Genomic DNA, 12,639 nt, shown 5'->3' with positions numbered 1-12,639 from the left:
GCCACAGCTGCTGCAGGCAGTCTTTAGTGTCTGGGAGTATGGGTCTCACACTCACACACACTATTATCTCGATCCCACCGCTATGCCACCAATATGTCACAAACCACCGGGGGGGTCACTCAGAACTCCCCCGCGCTGGCTACCAGTACGTCACAATCGGGGGGTAACAAGTGGGTGTCACCCCTCCTTTATACCTCCCGACCGACAGACAGAGCAAGTGACGCGCTCTCTAGCGCCCCTCTTATAGTCAGGCCAATTATGGAATTGCCCGACAATAAGCAAGGAGGCCGCTATACTACTTATGCCGATTATTGAAGGCTCCCCGGTGAGAGTAGGGTATATATTCCCCCGACCTCTGCGGGCGGAATATATAAAATCTCCCCGAATCTCACTGGCCTCCCCACAATAATCCTTGGCACAATTCGCTGCCACCAACCGCTTCACGGTAACTATTAGCCGAACACACAGACGTGGGATTCAAGATCGAGATAACAGAACAGCCCAAGATTAATTATATAATTTAATCAGCCTAAAGCACACTAGAAACTACAATATATACAATAGGGAATCTACAGAATATACATATGTCAGAGTACAGTTACAATCAAAGCATGGGTTACAAACAGGCATACACAGTTCCAGCAGTTACCTTGTTGCGTCTGGCCACAGGGGGGCGCTGTACCCAGGTTTCTAGGATCCTTCCCACAGATGTTTCCTACACGTGCCCCCAGCGAAAAGAACACTGGAAAATGGCCGAAGTAGGGTTATCAACCTGGGCAAATCCAGGTCCCCTCCTACCTTAGTGACCTCAGAGGGAGCACTGCTCCACCCCTGGCTTGAGTTATGGACAATCCACAACATGGAATATGGGCCATAACTTTGCCTGGGAGCGTCGTAGGCGGACGCCAATGCTCTCATTGTGACAGTTATGAATTTAGCTACAGAACGAGGGGACTCATGACCTGTCTGCCAGTTCCCCATTGGCTGATATCACGCCTGGGGCATTTCCCAATGTCCTGCTCCCATAAAAAGGGTGTGCCAGCATCGTCCGCATGCGGAGACACCATTTTTATGGTTGCCATATTTATCGGAAATATGGCTTGCGAGATATGAACCATTTTTTTACTGGAGTCGTTCGGTCTAGCTAGTTCCATAGCCTTGCTAATGAGATACAACTCTTGTTACAGGGTGACGGCAGGGAGTCATCCTGTGTCCATTGTTCCCACACCACCTCATCTCCATATCACAGGACATGGCCATGGGATTTGTTGCTAAACCAGTTGTGTGAAGGAAAGGGGGGGGTGACACCAGGAGAGGGCTTCCTGACATACTTGAATATCATGATTTATCGTCATATCTCCGGATTTACCTCACACGGGGGGTGTATAGCCAGAAGGGGAGGGGCCTTACACTTTTTAGTGTAATGCTTTGTGTGGCCTCCGGAGGCAGTAGCTATACACCCAATCGTCTGGGTCTCCCAACGGAGCGCCGAAGAAATAGAAATTTGGTTACTTTACACCTACCTTTATGCTTTAGTTTAATAATACAAATTCTAACATTTTGGGGTACCCCAAATGAAAAGGTGAACATACCTTCTGTGTAACCACCAGAAAGCGCAGAGAGCTAAACTGAGGGAAGTTCTGTCCTCCCGGTAGCTTGGTGGGAGGTAGAGAGTGTGGAGACTCCAAAACAGTTGTGGGGTTCACCATCTTTTCCACCAACATCAGCCAGGCGTCCAAAAACTCCCCGGTGCCATCTGGAAGGTCGACATGTTCCAAGCCTTCAGCAACAGGTACTCTTCCACCCATTGAGAGGGCCCAGTTAAAAGTCCTAAATACAAACAGAATAAAACATTAAACATTTACTGCACATGACCTCTATCAATCACAATGGAAGCTCGCTGCCGGGAAAACCATAAAGCCAGATGTGGCATCCAGGGGTTAGAAAAGCCTAACTCCTGATGGGTGAAATACAGAATCTACAAAGTGAAGAATATCAGGGGGAAAAAAAAAGGATGACAACTTACTCAAAAAGTGCATTGTGCCCGCCAGAACATAGAAACTTTTGTAGCATAAGGTGATATGGATACTTCCGTTCATCAAACAACATTGGAGAGGTGAAGCCAACAGAGCAGATAAAGAACGTCAACCTAAAAACAGCAAAAAATGAAGTCAGGCACAAAAGAGCAAACCAAAATATACAGAATATACTGGATTCCCCAATACTGACCTGAACCTTGGTGTGGGGGTATAGGGGGGAGGCTGCCATGAAAGACCTTTGGTGAGTAATTTTGTCAGAGCGGATGCTGTGGAGCGAGCCGCTGGAGTGGGGGCGGTGGTGGTACTCGCCGCATGATGGCTCCTTCTCTGTCGGACAGGGGACCCCACACACAATTTAACTAGAAGTCCAAAAAGCTCTGCTAAGGCTCGCCCTAACCTCGAGGATGCTGCAATAGAAGAACACAAGAAAAAGCTGTGAAAAATCATTCCATGCCATAGAGTAAGACCCTTCATGGACACAAAACACACGGGTAAAGCACTAAACTGCAAAAACTGGTATTAACCTGACAGTAGGGGCTTGATCTGTTTGATTCTGGCCGCCACTGCGGGTGTGATCTTCGATTTACACTTCGGATCAGAAGTGCTGGGTTCATCAGTCTCCATTGGGGCCAGCGAGTCGCCATCCAACCCAATGCCTTCCAGCAAACCAGTGGTTTCTTCGCTTGCGGCTGAAGTTTCAACCTCTCCATCTGTAGATGGCAAAAAGAAAAAACTATTAGAGATCTATTTTTTTTAGGGTTTTTATAAAAATCGATTTCTGATTCTTAAAGTCAAAGACAGATGGGTCAATAAGTTTAGAACACGTTACATGGACTAAACATCTACAGATTAGAGATCATAACTAAGTACAACACAATGCAATTTAAAAAGGCACCATGTTATAGGGGTTGTCCCCCTCCTAAAAAAAAGGAGGCTATCCCCTATAGGTGTGACCCAGAGACCCACGGCGATCATGAATGGAGCAGACGTGCCCATGATTGGCCTCCACTTCATCCATTGCTGAGTACAGCACCGGGAATCCTACAGACAATTGTAGTGCCGAAGACGCAGATGTAGTCTCCATTCAAGACCGAGCCCTAATCTTGAGAATGCTGGGGGTCCCGATGTTCAGATCCCAGGTTATCACCAATCCTATAGGTTTTATATTCAGCAAGTGACCATACCTGCTCTTTTGGCTCCTTGCGGCAATGTACTCGCAGTCTTCTCCTCCTTAGGAGCAAGTTTTTGCATGTCTGCTTGACCAAACTCGCACCCCGGTGGCAAGCTGTTAAAACAAGAAGGGTCAAAATTAGAATCATGAATGAACTAAGGCTTTATTTTCGTCAACGTGTAATTTACAGATCCTAAACGTTTGACCTCTGGGACCGCAGTAATGCCACAAAGAAGAGATCAAGATTTTTTGGGCTCTTAGTGGCCTTTCACCTAGTCAACCCACAGTACAGGGAAATGGCAGTAGCCTGCACAGAAGTTGGCGGGTAGCATAGGGCATCACATATAAGGATCCAGCCGCTAGGATGGCTCCAATAAAATGTTTGGGTTGCTATTCTTTGTAGACTTGAGAATGGCCCATTATAGTGTTCCCCCAACTCCAGTCCTCAAGAGCCACCAACAATGCAGGTTTTCAGGATTTCCTTAGCATTGAAGATGTGCCGGCATCACCTGTGTGCGGAAATCCTGCATGTTGGTGGGTCTTGGGGACTGGAGTTGGGGGAACAGTTTATGGGATCACCACAATGTGGCCAAAACTGAACTGATCATCTTTCCTCCATCTCTGCTCTTCCCTACCTGGTCTCTCTATTACAATAAACAACATCACGCTCTCCCCAGTACCGAAGTCCGCTGCCTCCGAGTATCTCTAGACTCTGCGATGTCCTTCATACCATACATCAAATTTCTCACCACCTCCTATCGTCTTCAACTAAACAATATTTCCAGAATCTGTCCGTTCCTCAATTCTTAAACTACGAAAATGCTAGTGCATGCCCTCATAATCTCCCGCCTCGATTACTGCAACATCCTCCTCTGTGGACTTTCTGTTAACACCCTTGCACCTCTCCAGTCCATCCTTAACTCTGCTGCCCGACTGATCCACCTCTCTCCTCAACTCTACCCCACTTCCAACTCTCCACCGTATCGAATTCAAACTACTAACACTGACCTGCAAAGCCGTCCATAATCTGTCTCCTCCGTATATCTCCAAACTAATCTCCCGCTACACTCCAACACGTAACCTTCGGTCCTCCGAAGACCACTTTCACTCCTCATCCAAGAGCCTCCAAGACCTAGCATCCCCAGGCTTCTGGAATTTGCTGTCTCAACACGTCAGACTATCTACTACACTTGCATGCTTTAAAAACGGAACTTGAGAACTCATCTGTTCAGAAATGCCTATTAGTTTCCAATGACTCCACCTGCTCCCCGCCACCGGGGCCTACTGTCTGCCCCCCCGCCGCAAGGGCCTACTGTCTGCCCCCCCCGCCGCAAGGGCCTACTGTGTGCCCCCCCACCGCAAGGGCCTACTGTGTGCCCCCCCACCGCAAGGGCCTACTGTGTGTCCCCCCCGCCAGGGACCACTGTCTGGCCCCCCCCCGCCGCCGCAAGGGCCTACTGTCTGCGCCCCCCCCGGCCGCAAGAGCCTACTGTCTGCCCCCCACTATCATATTGAATGTAATCCCACAAGGGTAGGTTCCTCTTCCCTATGTTTGTCTGTCTATTGTAACTTGTATATGTATTTTGTTCTTCTCATGTACAGCACCATGGATTATTATTATTATTATCTATATATATAATTGCCTTATTCTGTCTGTCTGTCTCCAAAATTGTGTCCTTACGGTGACAAACAGCGGATTGGCCGCTGGGCTCGCCATGGCCCTGCCCCCCCCCCCCCCGCACGGATTGGCCGCTCGCCTCGCCTCCGACCCCTCGCACGGATTGGCCTCTCGCCCCGGCCCCCTGCACGCATTGGCAACTCGGCCCCGCCCCCCTCACGCATTGCACGCTCGCTCTGGCCCCGCCCCCCGCACGCATTCCCCGAACCGACTCCCAGGTGAGTGCTGTACCCCTGGGAGCCCACATCAGCGTACGCTGGTGTGGGCTCCCGTGCGAGTGGGGTACGCTGGTAACCATGGAACACCGAGTAATATTGTAGCATGGTTACCAGCGTACACCGGCTCCCAGGTGAGCGCATCAAGGTCCTGCAGCGGCGGAACACACACGCACACACACATACACATAACAGACACACACACACACACACACACACACACACCTCACACACACATCAGATCGCATCCACACACTCAACATCCAGTGATATCGCTTGCTTCTCGGCGGCGATACTGTGCGTGCAGTGACCTTCCGGACCTGTGTGAGCGCGTATGTGCGATATCGTCAGTGTGTGTGTGTGTGTGTGTGTGTGTGTGTGTGTGAGTGTGTGTGTGTGAGTGAGTGTATGCGATCGGATCTGTGAGTGTCGGCAGAGGAGCACGGCGTGCAGCACAGCTGCTGGGACCGCCCACCGGTGGGCACAGGGAGAAGTGGTGTGTGTGTGTGAGTGTATGCGATCAGATGTGTGCGTGTATACGGTCTGATGTGTGACTGTGGAGCACGATGGTGGGTGCACAGCATGGGGGATGGAGCACGATGGGGAGTACACAGCATGGGGGATGGAGCACGATGGGGAGTGCGCAGCATGGGGGATGGAGCACGATGGGGAGTGCGCAGCATGGGGGATGGAGCACGATGGGGAGTGCGCAGCATGGGGGATGGAGCACGATGGGGAGTGCGCAGCATGGGGGATGGAGCACGATGGGGAGTGCGCAGCATGGGGGATGGAGCACGATGGGGAGTGCGCAGCATGGGGGATGGAGCACGATGGGGAGTGCGCAGCATGGGGGATGGAGCACGATGGGGAGTGCGCAGCATGGGGGATGGAGCACGATGGGGAGTGCGCAGCATGGGGGATGGAGCACGATGGGGAGTGCGCAGCATGGGGGATGGAGCACGATGGGGAGTGCGCAGCATGGGGGATGGAGCACGATGGGGGGTGCGCACCTCCCCCCAAAAAACACACACACACACACCCCAATACACATGCACCGCACAACACACCACACACACTGGGAACCACAAACACTGCCCTACACAGACACCTACAGACACCGCCGCACACACACACACACACACACACACAACACCCAAATATATGCACATACCGCACAACACATACCTCCCCCAAAACACACACACACCCCACACCCACACAAACCGCGCAACATACAACGCTACAGACACACAGCGCTCTACAAACAATGCAACACACAAACACCGCTCTCACCCCCCGCCACACCCAGAACATGTACAGCGCCCTACACAAACACTTGGTAACTACACACAACAACATCTCTCTATATCTCTCTCTCTCTCTCTCTCTCTCTATCTATATCTATATAAACAAAAATCATACATTAACTACACAATACGTAAATTCTAGAATACCCAATGCGTACAATTGGGCCACCTTCTAGTAATACATAAAGGGCAGTGTTCCTGTGGGTCGGATTTGCATAGCCATAGTAGATTCACACTACCGTGTGGGTTGTCACCTGATTCTGCCAGGATTTAGATCTGAAAGCTTCACCAATATCCTGACACAGCCCTGAACATTTCGACATAGTCAATGTGTTACCATTAAAGAAAAGCCTTTAGGAAAAACAATGTGAGTCTAATAGACTAATGTAAGTCTGCTCAACAAATATTAACACATATAAAAGAATAGATCGATCAGAGGACAGCGTCCCATCACTGGCAATACCTGTTGGGAGTACAGAGAGAAAGTAACACTGTGCTTTCCCACACCAGAGAGCAGTAGAGTTGGCTTAGTTTGTTCAGAACATTGAGGCCCAGTTGTGAGCCCCACTGGTTCACGGAGATGGCGCGGATCTCGCTCTAAAGTAAAATAAAAAACAGGTCAACTCCTGTATAGTCAGACAAAAATATATGACCCTAAAAACTGCAAAGTTCTCTAAAGTTACCTGCCCGACTCTGCACGTGTGGACAAACATCATGATGTAGGCATGTGCCGCCGTCAGGGCGTGGAGCAGCGGTGTGGCCTGGGCAGAAAGTGTGGCGTCCGTGACATTCCCGGCACATGCCAACTCTCGCAACAGAACAGATCCACCGGGTGCCTCAATTGGTCGATGAAGAGGATCAAGAGAGGAAAGGATAGAGTCCAGCTGAAGGAGCCCCTCCTGGAGAACCTTGGGCTCATGGGACAACGTCTGCAAAAAAAAAAGAATGAAAATCAGACACAGGACTATCATATGACATTGGATGCCAGATCAATGTCATTTAAAGGCGTTGTCCCATTTTATTAGGCAAGTTTAATACCAGCATTGTGCAGCATCCGTCACAGTGCGTTGTGTTTCCTTTATTACCACACATGAGTCACATCCGTCACACAACGCACTGTGACGGATGTGACTGATGTGTTGCAAATAATGTGGTAATAAAAGGTAGCGGATTCCTGTGTTAGGAAAGGAGATGGAAAGAAAGAGCGGAGGAAAGAAAGAGCGGAGGAAAGAAAGAGCGGAGGAAAGAAAGAGCGGAGGAAAGAAAGAGCGGAGGAAAGAAAGAGCGGAGGAAAGAAAGAGCGGAGGAAAGAAAGAGCGGAGGAAAGAAAGAGCGGAGGAAAGAAAGAGCGGAGGAAAGAAAGAGCGGAGGAAAGAAAGAGCGGAGGAAAGAAAGAGCGGAGGAAAGAAAGAGCGGAGGAAAGAAAGAGCGGAGGAAAGAAAGAGCGGAGGAAAGAAAGAGCGGAGGAAAGAAAGAGCGGAGGAAAGAAAGAGCGGAGGAAAGAAAGAGCGGAGGAAAGAAAGAGCGGAGGAAAGAAAGAGCGGAGGAAAGAAAGAGCGGAGGAAAGAAAGAGCGGAGGAAAGAAAGAGCGGAGGAAAGAAAGAGCGGAGGAAAGAAAGAGCGGAGGAAAGAAAGAGCGGAGGAAAGAAAGAGCGGAGGAAAGAAAGAGCGGAGGAAAGAAAGAGCGGAGGAAAGAAAGAGCGGAGGAAAGAAAGAGCGGAGGAAAGAAAGAGCGGAGGAAAGAAAGAGCGGAGGAAAGAAAGAGCGGAGGAAAGAAAGAGCGGAGGAAAGAAAGAGCGGAGGAAAGAAAGAGCGGAGGAAAGAAAGAGCGGAGGAAAGAAAGAGCGGAGGAAAGAAAGAGCGGAGGAAAGAAAGAGCGGAGGAAAGAAAGAGCGGAGGAAAGAAAGAGCGGAGGAAAGAAAGAGCGGAGGAAAGAAAGAGCGGAGGAAAGAAAGAGCGGAGGAAAGAAAGAGCGGAGGAAAGAAAGAGCGGAGGAAAGAAAGAGCGGAGGAAAGAAAGAGCGGAGGAAAGAAAGAGCGGAGGAAAGAAAGAGCGGAGGAAAGAAAGAGCGGAGGAAAGAAAGAGCGGAGGAAAGAAAGAGCGGAGGAAAGAAAGAGCGGAGGAAAGAAAGAGCGGAGGAAAGAAAGAGCGGAGGAAAGAAAGAGCGGAGGAAAGAAAGAGCGGAGGAAAGAAAGAGCGGAGGAAAGAAAGAGCGGAGGAAAGAAAGAGCGGAGGAAAGAAAGAGCGGAGGAAAGAAAGAGCGGAGGAAAGAAAGAGCGGAGGAAAGAAAGAGCGGAGGAAAGAAAGAGCGGAGGAAAGAAAGAGCGGAGGAAAGAAAGAGCGGAGGAAAGAAAGAGCGGAGGAAAGAAAGAGCGGAGGAAAGAAAGAGCGGAGGAAAGAAAGAGCGGAGGAAAGAAAGAGCGGAGGAAAGAAAGAGCGGAGGAAAGAAAGAGCGGAGGAAAGAAAGAGCGGAGGAAAGAAAGAGCGGAGGAAAGAAAGAGCGGAGGAAAGAAAGAGCGGAGGAAAGAAAGAGCGGAGGAAAGAAAGAGCGGAGGAAAGAAAGAGCGGAGGAAAGAAAGAGCGGAGGAAAGAAAGAGCGGAGGAAAGAAAGAGCGGAGGAAAGAAAGAGCGGAGGAAAGAAAGAGCGGAGGAAAGAAAGAGCGGAGGAAAGAAAGAGCGGAGGAAAGAAAGAGCGGAGGAAAGAAAGAGCGGAGGAAAGAAAGAGCGGAGGAAAGAAAGAGCGGAGGAAAGAAAGAGCGGAGGAAAGAAAGAGCGGAGGAAAGAGACCAGGATTGCTTTTACACGATTCATAACGTTCTGCTGGGCATACTGAGCATGCTCAGTAGAACGTGACGGAATCCTTAACTGGAATCCATCGCCAGACGCCTGATGACGGAATCCAGCACCAAACACATTATGCCTCTTAACGGATCCTGACAGAATCCTGCGGAGTGCTTTTTTTTTTTTACAGCGACAAAGAAACATTACATTGTGCGTTCCTCCCACCCGGTCAATAAACGACTGATGCGCCGCGGGGAGGATGCAACGCAAGACCATCCGTTGCAATCCGCCCTTAATAGAAGCCTATGAGGAATAAACTGATTCCTGCAACGGTTACCGTAATTCCTCAAGGCGGCGGATTTCAACGGATGCCACACAACGCAAGTGTGAAAGTAGCCTTAGATGGATATTGTCAGGTAGCTCATGTAAAGAGACAAGGACTTTTTGCAATTTTCTGCTAATGAATATTTGCAGCCGTTTTGATACATGAACACCTGTTTACACTTAGTTGCCTAGGAGACAGACCACCGCTGCAAGCACCTGTGTAATCCTGGTCAGCTTCAACACACTGTTTAGAAGCGCAAACAGAAGATAGCTTTTAAACACTGACATTCTGCTGCTTATTTGTGGTGGTCGGTCACCAAGGCAATGAGCTGTAAACAACCACGGAAGTGTTAATATCTCAAGAACGGAGAGTAAGAAGTTTAATGCAAAATTGCTTGCATTTACAAGCCCTATCTATGTAGATGGAGGATTAACCCTTTAATTTTAGATAACATGGTTTGACAAACAACTATAGGCTTTAGATGCAGTTTTGATTTAATACATGGGAGCATTGGGCCCCTGGGTTTCGGAACGTGATGTTTGTACACATTAAATGCAAAAATTACATACCAGGATAGATTTGCACACTCCGGCCACAGCCTGGCAAGCAGCAGAGGTAGGGAAGTCAATCGGTAGGTTAGGAAGGCCCAGTATGGTGACCAGGGGCAGGAGACCCTTCTGGCTCACAAACTCCTGGCAGTGATCATCGGTTGTGTTGTTGCTCAGTATGGATTCCACAAATTTCATCTGTGAAGTGTGTAATACAATGGTCAGCATCGATCCTCAAGACAAGTGATGCTAGGTTGTCCATATATGATGAGCGGGACGGCCTTCACCGCTCTGATTGCCCTTGTGCAGGGGATCGCAGCACGGCCCCCAGGTAAGGGGATAATTTAGGGATGGATTAAAAGCTTGCTATGAAACTCACCACGTTGAGAATGTAGTCCATGAGAGGAATTGGGATTCTTTCTTCGGTTCCTACAACACTGTAAAAGAAAGGGAATATTACTAACACAATAATGTATGTGCTTCTTGTCCTAAGGGTTGAGAAAGACAGGCCACCATCAAAATAGGGCAGAGCAAGTATCGGAAGGAACGTGCAAAAGGATATATACTGATTTATTTAGATTTCTGGCAGTCATGGGTATGACACCAACCCCAATGCCAGAGCAGATATCTGCAGTGCCATAGTTAGGAGCCCTCGTTCTAATGCACACTCCATTCACACTAGTCCACTCTTCTGGAGAATGACTGGACCCCACAGATCTGGTAGTCCCCTTCAGAATACCCCATGAACCTGTATATCCTTCTCTAATCCTCTTCCCTTCTGCCATCTTTCTGTACCAATACTTCCCATCGATTACCACACACATCTGGCACAATGATATAGGCCCATTTCAGGAGCCCTCATTTCGCACCCCCTCTTCCCCACTGAACACCACACAAATCAAAGATGCAGAGGAATCTGCCTCAGAGGAGGAGGAGGAATCCTTCAAGAATCCACTCCTCAAAAAAAACCCTTCGGTAACTACTCAGGGTATTCTAAAGTCCTGGCCAGAAAATGGAAACATCATGACAGGAGTGTCCAAAACCCAAAAGTCTTTGGTCAACAGGAAAGGGGTAAACAATGTAGTCTCCTAAATGTGCATCTCCACAAATGACACTTCTAGATTTTGCATTCTTCCTCGGATGGATTTTACCTGCCTCAACAATGCTGAGGTTCCCCCAGATCCGGTATCACAGCACCTGGTTGTAATGCTCCATGCTCAGGCTTTATGTCAGCTTGGGTCTTCAAGGAAGTGTCCAAGCGTGCCAGAAAAGCTTGAAGCTGAGAACATGACCCACCAAAATGATCGATTGGCGAAGCCGGTAACTGTTTGGCATGTTTAGAATTGGCCAGAGGCTCTTCTCCAGCTCGAACCTTTGGTGGGTAGGTTGCCTCATTACTTTCAGGATGCGAGCCCCCTCCGGGGTGGAGAGAGAGCCCCCTCCGGTCAAGAGCCCCCTCCGGTCAAGAGCCCCCTCCGGTCAAGAGCCCCCTCCGGTCAAGAGCCCCCTCCGGTCAAGAGCCCCCTCCGGTCAAGAGCCCCCTCCGGAGTGGAGAGAGCGCCCCCTCCGGTCTATTCAACACATCAGGGGCAAATGTACTGCTCTCATATGACAAGAAAACCACTTTAAAATGGAAGTCGGCATTTCATTAAACTATCCTCTCCATTTCAACACAAAGATCTGAGAGCAAGATGGTTACAGCCATTGAGCCATTCTCCTTGGCTTAAATACCACTCTGGAAGACCACTTTTGAGAACGGACAGGCCTATCCAGCTTTCTATGTCACACGACCCATGGCTATTATAACCAAACACAGGCTTTCCCTCTCCATCTTACGACTTTAAGCAACATATCCTTTCATCCCAATGTCTCGCCCAACTCCAAGTATTGGGGCACCTAAGAAATTAACCAAAAGGTAGCACAGCCTGTAATCCCAAGAACGCCACTCCTCACTTTGCTTTATGCGTATTCCTTGCTCCTTCCTCTAATGCTTAAGATGATCAATGTGACAGGGATCACAGTCATCCTATTGGCTCTTGGACTGCCCAAAATGCCCCTAAAATTGTGGAAATCCTTGACAGAGATGCCTCTTGGTGCCTTCCCATGCTACGAGATAGGAGCCTCCAAGGCAGCTTCATGAGGCATGTGAGATCGATGGTGACCAAGCTCCCACCGGTAAGCCAATCCCTATGACTGCCTTGAGCACTACTTGAGGAGGTGTAAGTAATTCGGGACGCATATAAAAACAAAGCAGCCCTTTAAGTGCCCATTATCCTTACAATAAGAGGACGCTTACTGTTGGCTTGGTTCCACTTCGCTTTGCTGAGTTGCACTGAAGCTTTGCATAGCTTGCACTTCCTCCTCCTCCTCGTCCTCGCTGGAGGCCTCCTCTGCCGCGTGGTTAGACCGGGGTGGAGGGGCAGTGGCTGTGCCATCGGCCTTCTGAATGGATGGCTTTTGACAAATGTACTTTGGGTCCCTACCGAGATTGCATATTTCTTCTAAGAGCTAAAAAAGAAATGACAAGACACTCAGACCACCGGTCCGACACTCCAGACCCCACTGATTTTTAGGA

General features: G+C 49.3%; 1 protein-coding gene across 11 annotated transcripts in view; it reads right to left on the bottom strand.

The window, feature by feature from the left end:
• The window catches only part of HUWE1 (HECT, UBA and WWE domain containing E3 ubiquitin protein ligase 1), a 282,139-nt gene that overhangs the window by 188,807 nt on the left and 80,693 nt on the right, over window positions 1–12,639 (bottom strand). For all 11 annotated transcript variants that reach the window (XM_075324217.1, XM_075324216.1, XM_075324218.1 and 8 more), the window contains 10 exons: window positions 12,361–12,572; window positions 10,444–10,501; window positions 10,086–10,262; window positions 7,094–7,339; window positions 6,874–7,007; window positions 3,224–3,324; window positions 2,564–2,749; window positions 2,230–2,446; window positions 2,027–2,149; window positions 1,593–1,830 (listed from right to left, as the gene is read on the bottom strand). In XM_075324217.1, coding sequence (XP_075180332.1) covers window positions 1,593–1,830; window positions 2,027–2,149; window positions 2,230–2,446; window positions 2,564–2,749; window positions 3,224–3,324; window positions 6,874–7,007; window positions 7,094–7,339; window positions 10,086–10,262; window positions 10,444–10,501; window positions 12,361–12,572 — 1,692 coding nt within the window. The remainder of the gene's footprint in view (window positions 1–1,592; window positions 1,831–2,026; window positions 2,150–2,229; window positions 2,447–2,563; window positions 2,750–3,223; window positions 3,325–6,873; window positions 7,008–7,093; window positions 7,340–10,085; window positions 10,263–10,443; window positions 10,502–12,360; window positions 12,573–12,639) is intronic.

This window comes from Anomaloglossus baeobatrachus, chromosome 9 (assembly GCF_048569485.1).
Source record: "Anomaloglossus baeobatrachus isolate aAnoBae1 chromosome 9, aAnoBae1.hap1, whole genome shotgun sequence".
In the NCBI taxonomy this organism is placed as follows: Eukaryota; Metazoa; Chordata; class Amphibia; order Anura; family Aromobatidae; genus Anomaloglossus; species Anomaloglossus baeobatrachus.
This window is presented reverse-complemented; position numbering and strand designations above follow the sequence as displayed.